At 51.2% G+C, this 20,078-nt stretch overlaps 2 protein-coding genes across 6 annotated transcripts; both read right to left on the bottom strand.

Moving 5' to 3' along the window:
* PHF1 (PHD finger protein 1) lies at nt 1-5,803 on the bottom strand. Of its 3 annotated transcripts, XM_081140915.1 has the most exons (16): nt 5,715-5,803; nt 4,973-5,123; nt 4,067-4,238; nt 3,894-3,975; nt 3,686-3,781; nt 3,147-3,247; nt 2,899-3,047; nt 2,614-2,709; nt 2,332-2,400; nt 2,079-2,202; nt 1,903-1,970; nt 1,636-1,740; nt 1,334-1,511; nt 1,152-1,246; nt 807-887; nt 1-649 (listed from the first exon to the last, which is right to left on the bottom strand). In XM_081140915.1, exons 3-16 carry the CDS (start codon nt 4,220-4,222, stop codon nt 361-363), a joined length of 1,689 nt encoding a protein of 562 aa, XP_080997041.1. In that variant the 5' UTR covers nt 4,223-4,238; nt 4,973-5,123; nt 5,715-5,803; the 3' UTR covers nt 1-360. The 3 variants fall into 3 exon arrangements, with proteins under 3 accessions (XP_080997041.1, XP_080997042.1, XP_080997043.1); XM_081140916.1 differs by lacking the exons at nt 3,894-3,975; nt 5,715-5,803 and having other exon boundaries at nt 3,147-3,236; nt 4,973-5,053; XM_081140917.1 differs by lacking the exons at nt 3,894-3,975; nt 4,973-5,123; nt 5,715-5,803 and having other exon boundaries at nt 4,067-4,194.
* A 392-nt stretch (nt 5,804-6,195) lies between these two features.
* Nucleotides 6,196-17,683, bottom strand: KIFC1 (kinesin family member C1). 3 transcript variants are annotated; one of them, XM_081141010.1, is made up of 11 exons: nt 17,477-17,683; nt 13,353-13,490; nt 13,062-13,161; nt 12,176-12,229; nt 12,008-12,058; nt 11,404-11,804; nt 9,808-10,587; nt 8,852-9,142; nt 8,692-8,765; nt 8,474-8,549; nt 6,196-6,394 (listed from the first exon to the last, which is right to left on the bottom strand). In XM_081141010.1, exons 1-11 carry the CDS (start codon nt 17,486-17,488, stop codon nt 6,350-6,352), a joined length of 2,022 nt encoding a protein of 673 aa, XP_080997136.1. In that variant the 5' UTR covers nt 17,489-17,683; the 3' UTR covers nt 6,196-6,349. The 3 variants fall into 3 exon arrangements, with proteins under 3 accessions (XP_080997136.1, XP_080997138.1, XP_080997137.1); XM_081141012.1 differs by having other exon boundaries at nt 13,353-13,493; nt 17,477-17,629; XM_081141011.1 differs by having other exon boundaries at nt 11,404-11,801; nt 13,353-13,493; nt 17,477-17,585.
* Between the last annotated feature and the right edge of the window lie 2,395 nt (nt 17,684-20,078).

The following is a 20,078-nucleotide window of genomic DNA, read 5'->3' as shown; positions in this document are numbered from 1 at the left end:
AGATTTGTATATTTTTATTTCAACCATACAGAGCCCGGTATCCTTGACCATCCTTCCCCTCCTCAGTCTCCATCCCCAGGGGTTAAATAATTTTTAAAAATATTTTAAAAGCTGTAACAAAATAACATCAAAGGAAATGGGAAGAGGGATGGGGGAATGCTCAGGAATCATGAAGGGAGTAGAGAAGAGAGAGCCTCTTCTCCACCCCCTGCCCCCCAACCTGGATTCCACCTAGGCAGTAGGGAAAAGTACCCCCTACCTCCCCAGGTACATCTCAGCTGTGAGGTCAGGGTATGAAAGTGCCCGGGTGTGTATGTGTGTGTGTGTGTGTGAATGGGGAGGTGGGCAAAGGCAGGCTGTTCAGAAGATGCCCCCACCCCCCCACTCAACCAAGTACTGCACAGAACCATCAGGCCGTACTCTCCGAGCCAAGACCCGTACAGGGTCCCCTCGGGACAGATAGCCAACCCCACCTCGGACTGCCCCCCCAGTCCCAGGAGACAAACTACGGCACAGGGGAGAAGAGATTGCTGAGCGCCTAGGAAGACCTGGGGAGGGGGCTGGGACTGAGGAAGATGAGGCAGTCATCGAGTGGGGGGCACTTTTAGGGATGTCTGTGGGGAAACCAATGTGAAGTTCCAGGGGTGACCTAGGGAGAGAAGGCAGTTGTGAGTCCAGCCAGACACAGGAAAGGACTGACAAGAAATGAGGCCACATGTGGATCAGAGGAATGAAGAAATGGTTGGAGACAGGATCTTAAGAACACAGAGGTGAAGAGGGGTGTCACAAGTAAAGTAGAATCTCACCTGTCTGGGGGTTCACCATCCCCAGAGGTCCCTGCGGTGCTGGCAGAGGGGTGGAAGGAAGCAAACATCCGGATGGGACTGCTGCGGTTGGGGAGGGAGAAAAGTCAGGACCTGAAGCAGGGGAATACAACGTTCCCCCCCTAAGAAGGGCAGAGCTTAAACACTACCCTGGGGAGCCCCCATCCCCCGGATCCTGGGGACCAGACACTGGTTATAGAAGTCTCTAGCACAAGAAGTAGGTAGCCAAGGGTAAAGAATTCTAGGTGAGAAAGTCCAGAGGATGTAGACAATTGGAGGAGAGGTTCTAGGGGAGCCTATCTGGTTGGAGCGGGGAGGAGCACTGACCTGGGCAGGCAGCGGGCATCTGTGGGCCGGAAGTTGTAGCCGCTGCTGCCCTGGTAACTCTGGTTAGGGCTGGGGGGTGGTGGAGACACTGAAGCCTAGAAGTAGGAGCAAAGCACTGAGAGATAACCCTTGATTCTTTCCCATATCAGCATTTGCCCCACGGGGTTCCCCCATCTCTGTACCTGCAGTGCCCTCTGCAGAGGGGCCCGCTCCTGGGGCTCTGGCTGATTGCACACTGCTGAGGGTGGCCCCAGCTCCTCCATCTTCCCCTTCTGCCTCCTCAGGGACTCTGGCTCCGGCCTCCGGCGCTTCCCCAGGGGACGTGGAACCCCTCCCCCAGGGCCCTGCCCTGAAGGGAAGCTGTAAGAGGCCTCCTTATCCCCCCAGCCCCCTCCCGGACACCCCGAAGACCTCCCCATCTCCATATATATTTACCCCCAGATTAATAGCCTGAGAATTTCCCCATCCCCCCTGGACCAGTGACCTGGTGGGGGCTCCATCTCCAGTAGGTGGCTCCACAGGAGGAGGAATCCGAGCATGGAGACCAAACAAACATTTCCTCTTCTTAATCTCCCTCCCTGAAATGAAACTGGGGTGAGGAGAAAAATAATACAGGTCAGTGCTATAGAAAAGGGCCCCTCTTCTGTTATTATTCAGTCTTTCCAGAGATGATCTTCCAGGTGGGTTGCAGCACCTCCCCTCCCAGGCTTCCATATCCACATCCCCATCTCTGAGCCTCTCTTCAACTTACCGGTCCTTGTGGCTGTTGAGTGCAGAGAGGAGCTTGGAGGAACGTTCTCCCTTGGGGGTGTCTGAGAGCTGGGGAAGAGATGGGAAAATGGGATCAAGGAAGCAGTGATCCCTTCCTCCCCCTTTCTTCACATCTCCCTATTCCACCATAACATCCAAAGCTTCACTGCCCCGTACCTCCCCAAGGAGCAAGCTGTCCCAATTCTCAGAGGTGAAGGGGAGGATCTCACGGTCAAAGTCAAAGTATTTTTTCTTACAGCAAACGCTGAGGTGATAGAGGACAAGATGGGCCACATCCACCCTGGAGAAACATTGAGTTGTCAAAGTTGTAGAAGCATTACTAAAGCCAGGGGAGTTGTGAGTGGGAGGTTGGGGCAGGTAGGGTGAAAAATGGGTGTTGAGAGAGGAGTTACACTGAGGTCAAGCTCACCAGCGAAGCTGTAGCCTCCTGACCTTCTCAGGGCCTCCCCGACACACACAGCATTCAAACTCATAGAACCTGGATGTGGGCAAGAGAGAGAATACACCTTATACAGGAAAACTATACCATGCTATGGAGGGCTCACAAAACAAGGATGGGGTGAACTAGTGAGCAACAGCTTCAGAGGTTGTGAGGAGAATGGATCCAAGACAGGTAGGTGTGGGGGAACTGAGAGGGTGGGGCAGATCAAGAGGGCTCCCTGGGCTCCTGGAGAGTCGGCCCAGGTCTCACCTGTCACCGTAGAGGAGGGGCTTGCTCAGACACTGAGTGCAGGCTTCATGGAACCACTGCAAGCAGCTCCGGCACTGCAGCATTTTCAGGTTCCACCTGAGGGGGCACGTAGGACAAGTGACCTCCAGGCACTTTCCCCCTTAACTGCCCAAACCTTGCTCACCACCTACTCCCACCCCCTTCACCACTCAGCTTACCCTGTTTCCTCCTCCATTGCCCAGGATTCCCCACACCACCACACTTCATCACTCTTTGCTGAACCCCACCCCGCCCCTCATTACTCACTCTCCAGGTCCACCACAGTAACAGTAGCTCTGCTGCCGGTTGCTCAGATGTCCAGCGTCCCAGTCCAGCCCCTTTAGTCCGTATGGCAGAGATAGCTTCATACCCAGCATAGCCCGGGCATAGGGGCCCTTCTTCAGTGCACCCCCCCTCTGCAGAGATAGAACAGGCAGGCAACCTCAGAGGGGTGGGGAGGGGAAAGGTTTAGGAGAGGCTGTGGGTAGGAGGCTCCCACAGGAAGGTGCCTTTACCTTGGTGGCGATGGCAAAGACGCACTGGCGGCAGACCCAGGATGTGCCCTCTCCCTCTCCAGGGGCTGGGGCCCTTGGAACATGGCAGTCCTGGTGATAAGCTGAATAAGGATATTGATGGTAGAGCACTTACTGAATTATAAACTTGTGTGTACTAGGTATTGGGAAAGGAAGAGTCTTATCTGTCTCATTTAATCCTTGACCATGGTCCTGTTTGGGGGCAGGGGTATTACCCTTATTTTACAGGTGAGGGAACTGAGGCTCTTAGAGGTTTAGAGGTTTGCCCAAGGTCATATGGTTAAGAAAGAGAGTACTTGAGCCACCCTCTGCCTGCAAAGCTCACACATCCCCATTCCATGGCGGCCTCTCTCTGTGTTGGGAAGGGAGTGAGATTACAGAGTTGAAGAGATTCGCCAGAGCAGTGTCTTAGGGACTCAGACCAGGACAGGTGGTGTAAGGACCAGTGCTGATAAGAAGGGACAGAGGCAGCCTGAAATGTCCAGGGCAAGCTAGATCATTCAGGTATCCTGCCCTCTCACCGTGGCGACACTTCTCACAGCTGACCAGCCGGTTCCCAGGGACCACAGTCTCAGAGCGACAGACGCAGCAGAGGAGTTCCTCCCCAGGGAGGGCAGCTATGAGGGAACACAGTGTTAGGCAGGGGCCTGTCCTTAAGCCCCTTTCTGTACCCCAAGCTAGGTTTCTGTCTTCCATGGGATGCATACTCCTAGGCCCCTAGGGTCTCACCAGGGCTAATGTCTTTCCATAGAACCAGAAACTGGGAATCATCCTCAAACTGGACCAGACACACCTCCCGGGCACTATCCACCTAGAGTGGGTGAGCACAGAGGATAAAATAGGAATCAGAACTAGATAAGGGGAAGGGGGAAAGGTGACAGGTCAGAGGTCAAAGGTTTTACCTTCTTGATGGTCCCCAAGTATAGCAGCCCATCTGTCCATCTGGCCAGCACATCTTGACCCTCCCAAAGTCGAGGCCTGGGGCCTGAGGTGGGAGCAGGAGAAGCTGGGTCCCAAAGAGGGGGGGCACCAGAGCGGCTCCGGGGGGGCTGTGCCATTGCATCCTGGGGGGGCCTAGCCAGAAGTGGAATATGATGAGGTTATGAAAGCTGAGAAACACTCCTTATTTTCTTTGCCTATTTTTCTGTCAAGGACTCAAGCAGCTGCACCCCCCCCCCCACTCCAAATCCCTGAGACACCTGAATAGAAAATCACTCAGCAGCCCTCCTGAGCTTCTTGCTCCAGCTCTCCCAACTATGGTGACTGGGTCTCCTCTCCCTAACCAGCTCCCCCCCCCCCCCCCAGTTCTCTAGTTTCCCAGCTTCCAGAGCTCCCCTGGGATATTATATCCTGGCCTTGAGATTTTAACAGAAATGATGGTTGCAGAAGCAAAGGTTACTACTCAGTTTCTACTATCACCTTCTTGTGCTGTTTAGAGGTATCATAATTGGGGTTACCCAGAGATGTATTTTGGGAGCTTTTTTGAAGATGTTTTCCAGAGTAGAAACAGCTGCCTTCCCGGGCCCGCGTGTCTCATTCAGAATAATCATCCGGGTGCCAGGTTATGTCAGGTCACCCTCAAATTCGGGGCTCCCTGCCCTCGGGTTAGATAACTTCCCTGAGTGCCCCGGGAGGGGGGCGTGTCCCAGCCTGGGTCTCTACTACCCATGACCGCGAGTCCAACAGGGGACTTGAATCGGCCCAGCCCAACCCGACGCCAGGGTGGCGAGGTTCTCCCGCCCGCGCTCTGCGCGCCGACCCCCGGCTCCCAGCCGCCTCCCCCCAAGCGCCTCCCGCCGCCTCCTTACCAATGACAGCTGGGGCCGCCGGGAGCCGGGCAGAGGCAGACGTGGAAGACCGAGGCAAAATCCCCGCGCTGGGAGGGCACGTCTGGGCGTCGGGGGGCGTGCAGGCAGAGGCCGGGGGGTCCCCAGGCCCAGCCCCTTCGTCCCGGCGGCTCTGGGGCGTATGACGCAGCAGCCAAAGCAGCGGCAGCGGCAGGAGGAGGCGGCCGGGGAAGGAGGGGAGGAGAGGGGAGGGACAAACCGGCTCAGGGGGAGGGTGGTGGGAGGGGAGGACTGGGGGGAAGGAGGAGCCGGGGGGCGGGGGGACGGGCACCACCTCACCCCACCTCCTTCACCTCCAACAGGCCTGGAGGGCGCCAAGCCAGCGGCGGACTGTCTGCGATTGGGGCGGGCGGACAGTCGGACCCAGCGGGAAAGGGAATCCCCGAAGCCCCTTCCTCCGAAGGGAGACCCGCCCAGGGGGCAGGAGGGAATCCCCCCCACCTGGCAGCCAGCCTCCGGACTGGTCCCCGTTCCATGCCACATCCGTTAACAGCCCCCCCAACCTCCGTGGTCACCCCAGGTCCCGCCCCGCGCCCCCCCCCCCCCCCGCGCCTTCACGACCCAGCCCTCCATTCACCCTTCCCTTTGCCCCCGCCACGCCCCCCTCTCCCGCCTTTGCCCCCGGCCCCACCCTCCTGGTGGCAAGTGGCCTCCCCCCTCCCTCGAGCTTCTGCGCACGCGTGACCCCTCCCGCGCGCGGCACCTGGGAGGACTGAGCCCCTCCCTTCTGGGGCGGTGGCCGAAGTCGGTTGGCGCGAGGGGCTCAGCGGGCCTGCGTCCTGCCCGCGCTCCCAGGGCAGGGGTGCGGACCAGGAGGGCTAGTACCGAGGCGGTGACGCCACCGAGAGCCATCCAATGGGCAGCGGGCAGGGCCAGCCCAGGCCGTTCGAATGGGAAGGCAGGGAAAGGGCGGGAGGAAGAGCCAACAGTTAGTGGGAGGGTGCGCCAGCCCCGTCTTTGGGCTCCAGTTCCCACCTTTCAAGGTGGCAAGGGGGAAACAACTAGTGACTGTGGATAGGCAGTGGGCACCATGTCCTAGATGTGGACAACGGGGGTAAGGGTATGGCAGCTGAAGGCCATCCAGACTCCAGGGTACCTCTTGTACAGGGAGAATATAGGTGGCTCTCGCCCTGCAAAACACACAAATGCTGGATAGACAGATCTTGAAAAATATGTCCTTTCTTGGGCAACTGCTAACAAAACCTTTATTAAAAAACAAAAACAAAAAAACCCCAGAAAACTTTTCTTTATTTGATAGGCCCAGGTAACACAGTACACCCCCTACCCCAATAAAGCATCCCTCAGCCCCACCCCCACCCCCAGAGGATCTGGATGTCTTCATTTCCTGTTGGCCTGGGCAGTACCAATAACACACTGGTTCACCTGCAGGCAGAGGGTACAGACAGAATAAAAAAGTTTTCAGAGCAAGCAAGAGGCTGGGTTTCCAAAGATGGCTTCCCAACCCCCAACATTAGGGCTGCCCTCAGAGAATACTGAAATAAGGGCTCTGAAGACAGGTTCACATTGGTCTCAGTTATGGTCAGTTCTCCTATGCCCTCTAGGTCTCCAAGAGGTGAAAGGCGTAAGAAGGGATGGAAGGCCCACACAGGAGCAGAGACAGAAGGCGCTTTCATTTCCAGCAATACCATGGACTAGAGACCCCAAAGCCTTCCCATCACTAATGTTTAATAAGCTAAATAGAACAATAACAACACTCATTTAGGAACCAAGGCTCCTTGGAAAATCAATGATTCCTAGTCTAGGGCAGGAAATTTTCAAGATGAACTTGGAATAAAGGCTACTGGGAGCCACTCTAAAGGACACAGCCAAATTGAAGGAGCACCCACTGGACAAAGATGGAGCAATCTGTACATCAGAAAGTATGACAACTGCAAAGGACACATATCAAATACATAAGCATCTGTAAAATGATAAATTCTGATGAAAACTCACTGGTCACCTCTGGAAGTTGCCAGGATATTAATTTATAACACCGAAAATTGATAAAGAATCATTTATCCTGCCTTACCTATATAGACTAAATTTCAGAGTAACCAAATAGATGGGAATGGGAAGTACTTTATAGAAGAATCTGGACTAAAAAATGTAGAAATGAGAAAATCACCATTTTAACACTCCCTAATCAAATAATAGACCTGGGTATGATCACTGCTTGATAAAATCACTAGGTTAAAAAGGTGATAGGGAATTTTTAATGGATAGATCAGGCTGACAGCACCCAAACCCAATGATCAATATTTGTATCATTAAAAGTGAAACAACTAGATATTAGGTGCTTCTTGATATGATGCAACAGAAAGTGTACCACCGCATGTAAGTCTTCTTGCTAAGAAATTTAAATTTGGCCTGGCCAGCCGTGGCTCAGCAGCTGAGCATCGACCTAGGATCCAGGAGATGGTTCAATTCCCTGTCAGGGCACATGCCCAGGTTGTGGGCTCAATCCCCAGTCAGGGCTGTGCAGGAGGCAGCCCCTCAATGATGACTCTCTCATCATTGATATTTCTATCTTTCTCTCTCCCTTCCTTTCTCTGAGATCAATAAAGATTTAAAAAATTTTTTTAAAATCTGATTCATATCTAATCAACAAACCAGACAACAAAAACTATGGAGGAAAGAGGAAGCAACCACCCCAAATCCAGAATATAGTTATTCTATAGGACAGATGATCCTATTTCTTCAACAAATAAATGCCATCAAAGTGGGTGGGGTTGTTATAGATGAAGAGATATTTAAGAGATAATTTCAACTAAATTATACTGGTGGCCCTTGCTTTGATCCTGATCAGAACAAGCCTAATGTATAAGACAGTTCTGAGACAATTAGGTGAAATGTAATATAAACTGGGTATTAGAGGCTATTAAAGAGATGTTGTTTGGTGTTAATGATGTTGATATAACTTTAATTGAATTGCCAGGTAGCAAGGGAAATCCTGATCAAAGCAGAAGACCAGGTAAGGGTGCTAAGGTGGCTGACTACTTCTATAGCACCAAAAAGGCTGAAGCCCCGAGGAGCAGAAGAGCACCTGATCAGAGACCTTGAATAATGCCAGGACCCATCGCAGGTCAGTGAAAGAGAGAGAGAGAATGTCTTTCATATAAGGCAGAGGAGAATAAGCACATGTATATTGCTCGTATTTACAAACGGAAACATCAGAATAAGTAAAATTATAAATGTGAAATGACGGGGGCGGGGATAATGTGGGCGCCATGGTGTACAGCTTCCTATGCAGTTTTGACCTTTTAACTACCTATTTTTAAAAACTTAATTAAAATTCCCCAAAAGCCAATAGTTAAAAATCGATCTAGGAAAGTTTGTGCTGCAGTTGGCTGGCCAATGTAAATCCTTTCTATAGAGTGTGTCCCTGGACAGAAGGGGTTGGGACACAGAAGCCCACAGTCACCCAGGGGTCCTGACAGGGCCTGGACTTGGTGGTAACTGCACCTTAGAGGCAAACCGTAGGGAGTTGAGGGACTCGGAGACGTTCTCTTCTAGGGGGGAAATGTTCACAAACATGAGCCTGTGGAGAGAGGAGAGGGGTCCAAACCCCAGCATTAGTGGCCCGGTAGAGCCTGGACCAGGTTTCCACCGTTCCCCTTTTCCCACCCTGACCCCAACATATAGTTCCCGCACGACACCTTCCACCTGTCCCTTTCACTCACATCTTAGCACTGCCACCCAGAGAGTTCTGCAGCAGATAGGTGAGTTTGCTGTTACGGTATGGCACATGGGACTCCTAGAAGGTGAGGGGGACAAGTGATTAAGATTGGACAGGGTTCGGCAGTCAGCCCCAGGTCCCACCTGCCCCAATCCCATTCCCACCTTGTTGCTCAAGGCCATGATGACAAGCCCCAGTGTGGACAGGCTGCTGTTAATGGCCTGTGTTTCCCGGAGACGGTCCCGCTCCCCAGGACCGAGGGCTAAGCCAGGGTCCAGCCGCTCACTCCCGGCCAGGTCCACAAGATTAAGGGGGGCTGCGCACTGTAGGCCTCGTCCAGCATGCTCCCCAGATATCTGCAGCTGGAACACACTATGGCTGCGTGATGACCGCTCATTCTGGGCTGTGCGGGCTACAGCCCGGTTCTGGCGGGCCAGATGGAGCAGAGCCTCCACCTGTGGAGGGGGAAGAACAAGGGGCAAAGGCAGGCAGGAAGTCAGTACAGAGCCATGTCAGGCATGGCAACGAACAAGTGTCAGTGCCTGCCCTCTGGGAGCTTTCTTTCTAGCCAGTGAAGAGACAAATAAGTAAAATACACAACATGTCTGAGAGCACTAAGGAGTAAAATAAAACTGAAAAGAAAAAAAAAAAAAAAAGAGTGGAAGGGTGAAGTGAGGGTTACAATTTTAGACAGGATGACCAGACCTTAATGCAGTGAGGGAGCTAGCCATTCCAGAAGAGGAATGTTCTGGGCAAAGGAAGCAGCAAGCACAAACCCTGACAGGATCACAGTGTGTGACCAGTGAGCTCAGGAATAAGCCCGGAGGCCCACAAGGCTCGAGTGTAGTGAGCAAGGAGAGCAATAGGAAATGAGAGGTGAGTGGCGGTGGACAAGGGGCCAGCGACAGCGCTGCTTGAGCAGGTGCCTCTCCTCCCCACTCCTGGATTATTAAGGCAGATATACCTCACAGCCCCCCAGCCCAAACTGAATGTGGCAACTGATCCTCACACCTTCCCATCCCTCATCCTTCAGTGTCCTCCCACTCCGTTCTCCATCCATCTCTTCATGTCCCCCTGTCCACTCCTCCCCATTTCCAGTCACAGTGCCATCAGTGCTTACCTCTTTTTCACAGGAGACAGGAACATAGCGGGCATTGGTGACAGTAAGCTCCTCGCTCCCTGGCCCTGCCCGGCGGATCTCGCACTCACCCCCCTGGCCCTTCCGGGTGCCAGTGGCCAGGAGGTCCCGGACGGTCTCATTGTAGATCTCTACGTAGCTTGCCACAAAGCTATAGGCCCAGCCCTGGCCACTCAGCTCCTGGGCCACAGCGAACAGGTGCCGCAGGGCCCTAGGGATCAGCCCCTCCACCTGGGGGTCTCCCCCAGGCCCTCCCTCCATTGTGAAGGTCTTGCCGCTTCCTGTCTGGCCATAGGCAAAGATGCATACTGGGTAGCCATCCAGGGCTGACTGGACAAGCATGGCAATCTCCTCAAACACTTCATCCTGTCCGCTCCCTGGTGGGAACACCCGGTCAAAGGAGAAGTCGTGGCGGGTCGGGGCGGCTGGCAGCCCACTCAGGGTCCCACGCCGCTCATCAGACCGAAAGAGGCTCAGGTGGGTTGGAGGATCAGAGGGCCCACCAGGGCCTGAGGGAAACAGAAGGAAGCCAGGGGATGGGGTGGGCTCCCCTGGAAGGACAGGGCGGACCCGACAGAACACACGGATGTTGCCTTTGAGCTCCTGTAGCTGGTTGTGTAGCCGCCGGCGCTCCATCTCTAGCCCATGGAGACGTTCTCCCCGCTCAGCCAGTAAGGCGGCCTGGGCCGCAGCCTCCTGGCGCAGAGATGCCACCTCCGCTTGGCTGCCTGAGAGAGCTGCTTCTGATGCTTGAAGCCTCCTCTGCCCAGAACAAAACAGACACAGAGGGCGAGATACAACCAAGAACCAAAACAAGTCATGATAGGGTGGGGGATGGGGGGGGTGTCCCTGCCTCCAAAGACTTCATGGTCTGCTAAAGAAAGAATAGATTTAGAATAGGGAGTGCAATGGGCATATCCAGAAGGGGCACAGGAAGATGATGTCTAGGCTGACACCCAAAAGTACAGGAGTGAACCAAGGGAAGGATGGAGTAAGAAAGAACATTCCACAGAGAGGGAGTGCATATGCAAAATCCCCTGAGCAAGAATTGAGTCATTTGAAAGACTGCAAGTAATTCAATCTGCTTGGTGCTCACCAAGGAGCTGAATGGACATGAGAAGACGGACTTTTGATCAGTAAAGACAGAAAGAGAGGGAGGTGGAAGAGTAGGGGAGACACAGATCAGGGGAGCTATGAAAACAGAGGGGTGAAGAAGGGTAGAGGACAGCCCTGGCTGGTGTGGCTCGGTGGATTGGGTGTCGTTATCCAGTGTACCAAAGGTTGCTGGTTCAATTCCTGATCAGGGCACAGGCTGGGGTAGTGGGCTCGATACCCAGTAGGGGGCATGTGGGAGGCAGCCAATGGATGTTTTGCTCTTACATCAATGTTTCTCCCTCTCCCTTCCTCTCTCTCTAAAAAAAAAAATTTTAAGTCTTTGGGGGAAAAAAGTTATTTAAAAACAAAAAGAAGAAGAGGAAGGATAGAGGACAGAGGTATGCTGCTGGACAGAGGTGGTCAGGGATTCTAAGCCCAAACCTGGAAAGTAGGATCAGTGTTTGGTGAGATGCTGGCCCTTACCTCCTGCTCCTCCAGCCGGGTGGCCAGTTCCCTCCGCTCCTCCTGCAATCCCAACTGTTCTTTCTGCAGCTCTTGCACCAAGCTCTCCTGAGTGCCCAGCCGCTCTTCCAGCTCTAGGACACGAGCACTCAGGTTCCCCAGCTCCTGTTGTCCCTGCTCGGCCTGGGCCTGTACCCTGGCCAACTCCCCTTCTAGTGTCCTGCGTTCTGCACCCAGGGCTGTGGCCTGCTGCTGGGCCTCCCTGAGCTGGTCCCGCAGCTGTTGGTTCTCCTGGTCCAAAGTCTGAGTCCTCTCACGGCAGCATTTCAGCTCTGCATTTAGGTCACATAACTGACCCTTTAAGTCCCAGGCTGGACGTTTGCTGGGTTTCTTCCCTCCCAGCTTGGGAGGAGCAGCTGCTGCTAAAATGGGCACAGAAAGGACAAAGGTCAAGGAAGTCTTAGTTCCCTATCTCTCCTCCCTCCTAGCCTTTCGGGCCTCCACACCTGATGCTACATCTCCTTCTCCTCCAGACAGGGAAGAGACCAGATGGGTTCTTCTGGGTACTCACCACCTCCTCTTCCCTATCCCAGCCTCTCACCCAACAGTTGTGTTTGTCACTTACTGCCAGGCTTCTGGGCAGGAACAGCAGGACCCGGCTTCTGATTCTTCAACACTAGAGAATCGGGCAGTTGACATCAGTAATTATAGCACAGTGACCTTCCACCTCCACCATTCTCCCTTTACACGTCTCCCAAACCCCTTCTCAGCCCAGCTCTTAAGGGCTAATTACCTGTGGCAACAGCTGTGGAACATCGGGGTCCCATCTTCTTGGGAACTTTTGGAGCTGTTGGGAAATGGGAGGAAAAAGAGCCACCACTCTCAGGGTGGCATGTACTCTGGCAGGTCCAGGGGCAGAGCAGTTGCTTTTAATGAGGATTAGAAATAAGAAAACTCTCCTCTTCCCCTACATCTGGCCAGCTCCCAAAGATATCCTTTCTGGGGAAGAAAATACTGAACATGCCAAGAAACTAGTTGGACCAAGAGAAGCAAAAAGAGCAGAGGGGCAAAACCATATGAGAAGTACACTACATCTACGTAAAAAGATGTTGGGGACATGTCATATTTACTTGAATACCCCTAGAATATCCCTGGAAGGACACACAGTTGTCCCCAGGGAGGGGAACTGGGTGGCTGGGGGGACAGAGGTAGGAGGGAGACTTCTCAGAAGTATAACAACTTTTGTGCCTTTGAAATTTTTTTTTTTAACCCTTACCTGAGGATATTTTTTCCATTGCTTTTCAGATAGAGTGGAAGGGAGGGGGGAGAGGAAGAGGGAGAAAGGGAGACGGACACACACACACACACACACACGGGACAGAGAGAGAGAGACATTAATGCGAGAGAGACACATCGATTGGTTGCCTCCTGCATGAGCCTGGACCATCATCAGGGCCAGGGATTGAGCCTGCAACCGAGGTACGTGCCCTTGGTTGGAATCGAACCTGGGACCCTTTGGTCCTCGGGCCAATGCTCTAACCACTGAGCCAAACTAGCTAGGGCTGCCTTTGAAATTTTTAAACAAGTGAAACATATTACCTGTTCAAAATAAGCTAAAATTGAAAGGAAAGAAAAAGTGAGTTGGAGAGCACTGATCTCTGTCCATCCCCAGGGCCCACCTGCAGTCTGGCCTTGTGTCTGTGGCACTGTGGTGATGACCGGTGCTCTGGGTTGAGACGTGGCAAATTTAGTCACTGTGCTCAGGCCTCGTGTCCTTTTCTAGGGATAGACAAAGACAGGGTCCATAGTTACTCTCCCTGATTGGTTTACATACATTTTCTCTCTCTTTCTCTCTCCTCCCTTTCCCTCCCTCCCTCCCTCCCTCCCTCCCTCTCTCTCTCTCTCTCTCTCTCTCTCTCTCTCTCACACACACACACACACAGACACACAGCTTTCCAAACCCAGCTCACCTTCTCAGGCTCCAAGACATCCTCCATCTGGTCAAGCCCCCTCTTAAATCTGCTTCCTGGGAGAGGCAGCCGGGAAGGGCCCTTGACCGGGGGTCTCTTCAACTCTAAGTTACCCTTCACTTCCAACAAAGGGGACCTCTGCTGGGAAAAGAGAGACACTTAAGACAATACCCTAGAACCCAAACATTCAAAGACCTCTGCTTTCTGGGCCCCCAGCCTAATTTTCAACATCACCACCAGCAACATTAACTTTGTACCTCTTGTACCACAGATTATGTGCCAGCCAAAAAGCATGGAGTGGGACACAGTGCAGAAGTGGGAGCAAACTCTAAGAGTAGTGCTTAAACAAGCAGAAAGAAATGGACACTCCTTTTAGAAGGCAAAAACACACATGGTATGGCTGTGAAACCAACAGACCTTTTTAGCTAGAGCTGAGAATAATAAATAAGGGAGAGAGTGGATGAGAGATAAGGCTGAAGACTGGGTTGGAGGAGCGGGTAAGACTTATTAGGAACTGTTTTAAATGCTTTATCTATATCAACTTAATCCTCACAGCAGCCCCAAGGTGGTACTGAGAGGTAAAATAGCTTATCTAAGGTCATCAGCCAGTAAAAGGCAGAGTCAGGGTTAGAATCTAGCCAGTCTGTTCTGGAGGCCATGTTTTAACCACTAGGTCACACTGCCTTGTAGGACTTTGATGCCAAGCTAAGGAGTGTAGGCTTTAGCTCTGCATACACAGAGAGCCAGACACAGTTACTGATTAGGCACGTGAAAACTGCGCACAAGAGCTTATTACAAAGAAGGAGTTGTAAGTAGGCTGACTTGCATGGGGAAGGCTAGGAAGCAGCATGGCCAGCGTGGAGACCCCTGAAGTAGAGGACAGTGGGAAAGAAAGAGAGCCTCTCCTTTAAGCTGCGCAATTCAGTGCCTGGGGATTATGTCCACCCCATGGCTACCAACCACTCTGGTTTGACCAGAACTAAGGGGTTTCTTAGGACACAGGAATTTCAGTGCTATAACCAGATTATTCTCATGCAAACCAGGACAATTAGTCAACCTACTCCTATCCCACCACCAGGCGAGCACCGTGAATAGGTCAACTTTTTATTTTCACTAAAAATAACTTAATTCCAAGGCCAGTCTCTCTCTTCCCTTCAGTTTACCTCATTCATTTAAGATTTACTAAGTGCCTTTTAAGTGCTAGGAAATGATCTAGGTTCTGGAGTAGCAGCTGTGGTCTGTGCCCTCAAGATGCTCATGGGACAATGGGAAGGGAAACATTTAAAGAGGTGATTAAAACTTTACTTAGTGCTCTCATAAAAGGATCCCAGAGGAGGGGGATTTATAAGTTTAAATGGGGAAGAGTGTCAGAGAACACTTCTAAAAAGTATTTTTAGGCGGAGCCTTGAGTATGAGAAAGAGTTGGCTTATGGGTTTCGGCCAAGAGCATTCCGGGCAAAAAGCGAGGAAGAATGCATTCAACAAATGACAAATTGTCTGTTCAGCTGAACACAGGCAACTGTATGGAAAGTGAGGAGATGAGAACAGAGGCAGAAGAGAAAAAGACTGCAGCAGTCGGTATCCCATGACAGAGTCCGGAGTTTACTGAAGGCAAGAGGGACCCTCGTGACGTTTAGTTAGGAGAATATGACTAGATTTTTATGAAAAAGTGAACTATGAGCAAAGTGAAGAATGAATAGAAGATGAGGGGCATCAGAGGAAGAGACTGCATATTCCTTCATTCACCCATTCAACAAGGATTTTTGCACTAAGCTTTGTTGAAAGACTGCTCTGTAACAGTAACTGTTCTAGGTACTGGAGGGTAACGAACATGAAGACTCTGCCTTCCCAGAGCCTATTTTCTAAGGCAGCCTTTCCAAACTGGGGTACCACAAGAGAACTAAGCTCTATAGAAAACAATCTACTTTCTCAGTTCTCCCAAGGATGTATATAGCTCTTAACATTCTAGGTGCCTGAGAGAGAAGTCAATTCATTAGATACAAAGGATGCCTTTGGACATTAGAGCTTAATTCTCAAGGAACTCTGTTGAGAAGGGCGTTTCTAAGAGTCTAAGGGCTAAGTAGAAATCTTCCTGAAAGAAGGCCAAAGAGGGTCTGGATTACATGAAGCCAAGCACAGAAGTCCCCCCCTTATCTACAGGAGATACCTTCCAAGATCCCCAGTTGATGCCTGAAACCTGACAGTACCAAACCCTATATAAACTACATTTTCTCCTATACACACACACCTATGGTAAAGTTTAATTTAGAGATTAATAACCATAATTAATAAAACAGAACAATTTTAACAATATACTGTAATAAAAATTATGTGAATGGCCTTGGAGTCATTACTAAGTAAAATAAGGGTAACTTGAACACAAGCACTGTGATACCCTGACAGTTGATCTGATAACCGAGATGGCTAAGTGACTAACAGACAGGTGGTGTATACAGCGTGGATACACTGGACAAAGGGATGGTAATGTTCCAGGCTGGACAGAACGGGTAGGCATAGACAGAATGGCACACAATTTAAAACTTATGAATTGTTTATTTCTGGAATTTCCCATTTAATATTTTTGGACCATGGTTGACAGTGCCTAACTGAAACCATGGAAAGCAAAACCTCGGTTAAGAGGGACCACTGTATGGACCTAACTGGGAGCTGCCTTGGGGGAGGGAGGTAGAGGGCAGGCAGTGAGGGAGATGGAGAAGTGCAGGCTGACTCCAAGATACCTGCCAGAAGCATAGGAGGAAGAGCTGATTTTGTTTTTATTTTAGTTTAAAATATTACAGATGTCCCTTTTTCTCCCCAATGACCCATTAGCCTGTCCCCTCCCCCTCCGCAGTCCCTCTCCCTACCATTGTGGTTTTGTTTTTTCATTTGAACTTTTCATGATAAAATCATTGTAGATTAACACGCAGTTGTAAGAAATAACACGGAGAGATCTGAGGGTACTCGAAGGGGTAGTTTGGGAAGGTCAGCTTTGGGACAGTGGCTTTGAGCTACCTGTGATGCACACAGATATACTCACAGATGTTCACAAAGCATCGCTAGAGAGAAAACTCTGAAACCACTTGATACCCTGGTTTCTTACATTTTAGTTTATTGGTTTGTTGTCTTTCCTTACAGTAGATTGTGAGCATCACATGAACACATCTGTTTTGTTCACAACTATATAACCAGAGTGCCTAGTACAATGTCTGCCACATGGCAGGGCTCAATACATTTTTAAAGGAATAAAATCAGATGTCTATCAGTGGGAGAATACTTAAGTTGTAATACATCCAAACCATTGGCTTCTATACAAATAAAAAGGGATTTTTTCCGTCACAAAGAATATGCACAAAGAATACTTATTTAATTTAATCAAATGTAGCATGAAAGCCAAATTTTTCTTTAAATTTTCCAAGGTCAAACACTGAATTTTTCTGTTTATAACCCGTGTCCTTCAGTCCCTCTACACTGCCACAGTAGATCTACATAGTGGGTCTACTAAAGATCTACCACCCTGGAATTTGTGTGAGTTCAGAAAATGTGTTCAAAGGTTTGTTTATTCAGGACAACTCCAAGAGCATTTCTTTTTCTCCCATCTATAAAGCTAGACACGATGACTCTCAACTTTGCACAATTAGCATAAGCACTTAAACTATAAAAACATATATTCATCCAACCCCTCCTATACCCACTCCCCTGCTCCTAAGGCAACCTCTCCAAGTGTGCGTGAGATGCCACCCGTCACCTGGTCACGAACTTGGGCGATCCTTCCTTCTCTCCTCTACGTCATCCACTCGTCACTCACTCCGATCATTCCAATCAGTATGCAACACAGGCTATGATTTCTTCCAGCCTAAGAGTTTCTTGACTCTGCTTTCCCTGCCAGCCACTACCTTTCTTCTCTGTTGCCTTCGCCAGCAAAACGCCTCAAAAGTCTAGTCGATCAGTACTCACTGTGTCCAATTTCTCTCCTAAACCATGAGAACCAGCTTTCAGCCGGGGGCGCACAGACCTTCGCCCTCCGAGCAGGCTGGAAGTGGGCGGGCCGGGAGCCCCGTCGGCATCGGGGGCGGCCGGCCGCGGTCCCGCTCCCCGGGGCAGGAGACAGCGCCCGCCCTACTCACCAGCGGCTCCATGTCCAGCTCCGTGCTACGCGTGCCAAGGGGGCGCAAAGGAAGAGGACACGGCGCCGCGGCTCCGGGACCCGCGTCCTCCCGCCCGCTCGCGACGCAGAGCACGAGCGCTCCGGGCTCCGACTGCCACAACCCCGCGCCACACCCGCCACTTTTGAATTCCAACGGCTGCCACCACACTCACCTCCCTCCGCACGCAGGGGCCAATCGTCGCCGTCGCCACAGCAGAGGGCCAATCGCAGCGCCCTGCGCCTCCCTAGGCCACACCCGTGGGGCCGGCGCCGCGGAGCCGCCGGTTGGCCACACTTCCGGCTCCTTTCCGCCTTCGCTCCTCTCCTCACTCCTCCAGCGGCCGTCACGCTGCGCTTCCGCCGCCGCCCGCTACGTCGGAAGATGCCTGGCTAAGCCACAGCGACGTAACCGCTGCGGGGGGCAGGACGCCGGAGGAAAGGAATCGCGCGTGCGCACACTAGGACTCCTGCGGGGGCGGGCGGGACGAGCGCCCCCTAGCGACTCAGTAGGGAGCGCGCTCGTTCCCCGGCTGGCTGCGGCCGGCGGGCGGCGTCTCCCGCGGGGCTGGGCCGGCCCCAGAAGTGGGAGCTGGCGCCCTCGCGCGGGTGCGGAGTGGCCGCGTCCCCCCATCCCCCGGCCACTCGGGCTTCTCTTACCAAATTTAAGAACATTGGATGCAGCTTGAAGCTCCCTGGAAGCTCGGCAGTGGGGATTCGAGGCTCAGGGGAGGAGGGTTTTTTCCTGCAGACTCCTCACCAGACCTTCTCCTTACCTGGAGCCGGCAACTGGTGCTGGAGGACGGGTTTAGGACCTTCACAGCCTCGAACCCACGGAGGATTTACTGCTTTCATTTATGAGATATTTTATGTTTTTTCAGACTAACATGCACGTGCGTTATCTCCGTTTAATAATCGCCAAGTTTACTGAGCTCTTGCGTCAGGTGCTTTGCGCATCTTATCTGCAAGCTAGATAAAGGTTTAGAAAGGCTAAGTATGTCAGCCTAAAAAAATCATTTGAAGAGTCAAGCGTTTATTCTGGAATCTGTGCCTGAAGCACAGATTCAGGCAGAAACCCAAACTATCCTAATTACAGGGTGAAAGCAAGGGGTTTTCATGAGAGAAAAGGAGTAATTATGTGAAAAGAAGAAAAAAATCCTATTGGTACTGACAAGCTGAGCTACTCTTGGTGATATAGGATGGGTTACTGATTCTCTCTTCAGACAGAAGGTCTGTAATCACCAGTCCCTTGTGATCAGGATGTCAGCTTTCCTGCTGACTTTATGTGTGTAAACCATTGTGATTTAGCCCAGTTCAGAGTTTCAAGGAACAAGATGAGCAATGCAGTTCCTCTAGAATGGTTGCTCTGGCTCCATTTAAAAATGGCTCCATCGGCCAGCATGGTTCAGTGGTTGAGCAGTGACCTATGGACCAGGAGGTCACTGTTGGATTCCTGGTCAGGGCACATTCCCAAGTTTCTGGCTCCATCCTGGGTGGGGTGTGTGGGGGACGCAGCCCATGGATGGTTCTCTCATCATTGATGTTTCTATCACTCTCTCCTTTTCCCTTCCTCTCTCTGAAATCAATAAAAACATTTAAAAAAAACAACACACATTACTATAGGCTTCTGACCAAGACGGTGGAGTACGTTACTAAGGTACTTGCATCCTCCAACAACCACATCAAGATTACCACTAAACTACAGAATGACTGTCGTTCAGAATGGCCTGAAATCTAGCTGAACAGAAGTCCTATAACTAAGGTTATAAAGAAGAAGCTATGTTCAGACTGGTAAGAAGGGTGGAGACTCGGAATGGGCTGGTCCCACACCCACGTGTGGCAGTTAACAATGGTGGAACCTCAGCTGCAGAGGTTCCCCCTTGAGGAGCAAGGGGTACCAGCCCCACACCAGGCCTCCCAGGCCAGGGTTCCAGTGCCAGGAAGGGAAGTCCCCATAACTTCTGGCTATAAAAACCAGCAAAGCTGCAACTCAGTGAGCCAGAGGGTTCCTGGAGTTCCAGGTGTTCCTCTCTTTTTAAATTTTTATTATTTATTATTATTTTTTTAAAAGTTTTTTTATTGTTTAAAATATTACAGATGTCCCTTTTTCTCCCCAATGACCCATTCCACCCCGTTCCTTCCCCCTCCCCAGTCCCTCTCCCCACCATTGTCCATGTCCTTGGGTTGTGTATATATGCACATAAATTCTTTGGTTACTCTCTCCCCCTCCACCCACCGGCCCTCCTCCATCTTTTTTTATTTTTAATTAAATTTTTTTTCAATTCCAGTTTACTTTCAGTATTATTTTGTTTTGGTTTCAGGTGTACCATTTGGGACTGCATGGCTGCATGGTTGGTATTATGCAAGAGGGTATTATGCTAAGTGAAATAAGTCAGTAAGAGAAAAGACAAATGCCATATGATTTCATTTATATGTGGAATCTAAAGAACAAAATAAATGAACAAACAAAGTGGAAACAAGACTCAGACACAGAGATCAGACTGGTGATTGCCAGAAGGAAGGAGATTTGGAGGACTGTGTGAAAGAGGTGAAGGGATTAAGAAATACAAATTGGTAGTTACAGA

Source organism: Miniopterus schreibersii (genome assembly GCF_964146895.1).
Source record: "Miniopterus schreibersii genome assembly, chromosome: 6".
Classification (NCBI taxonomy): domain Eukaryota; kingdom Metazoa; phylum Chordata; class Mammalia; order Chiroptera; family Miniopteridae; genus Miniopterus; species Miniopterus schreibersii.
This window is presented reverse-complemented; position numbering and strand designations above follow the sequence as displayed.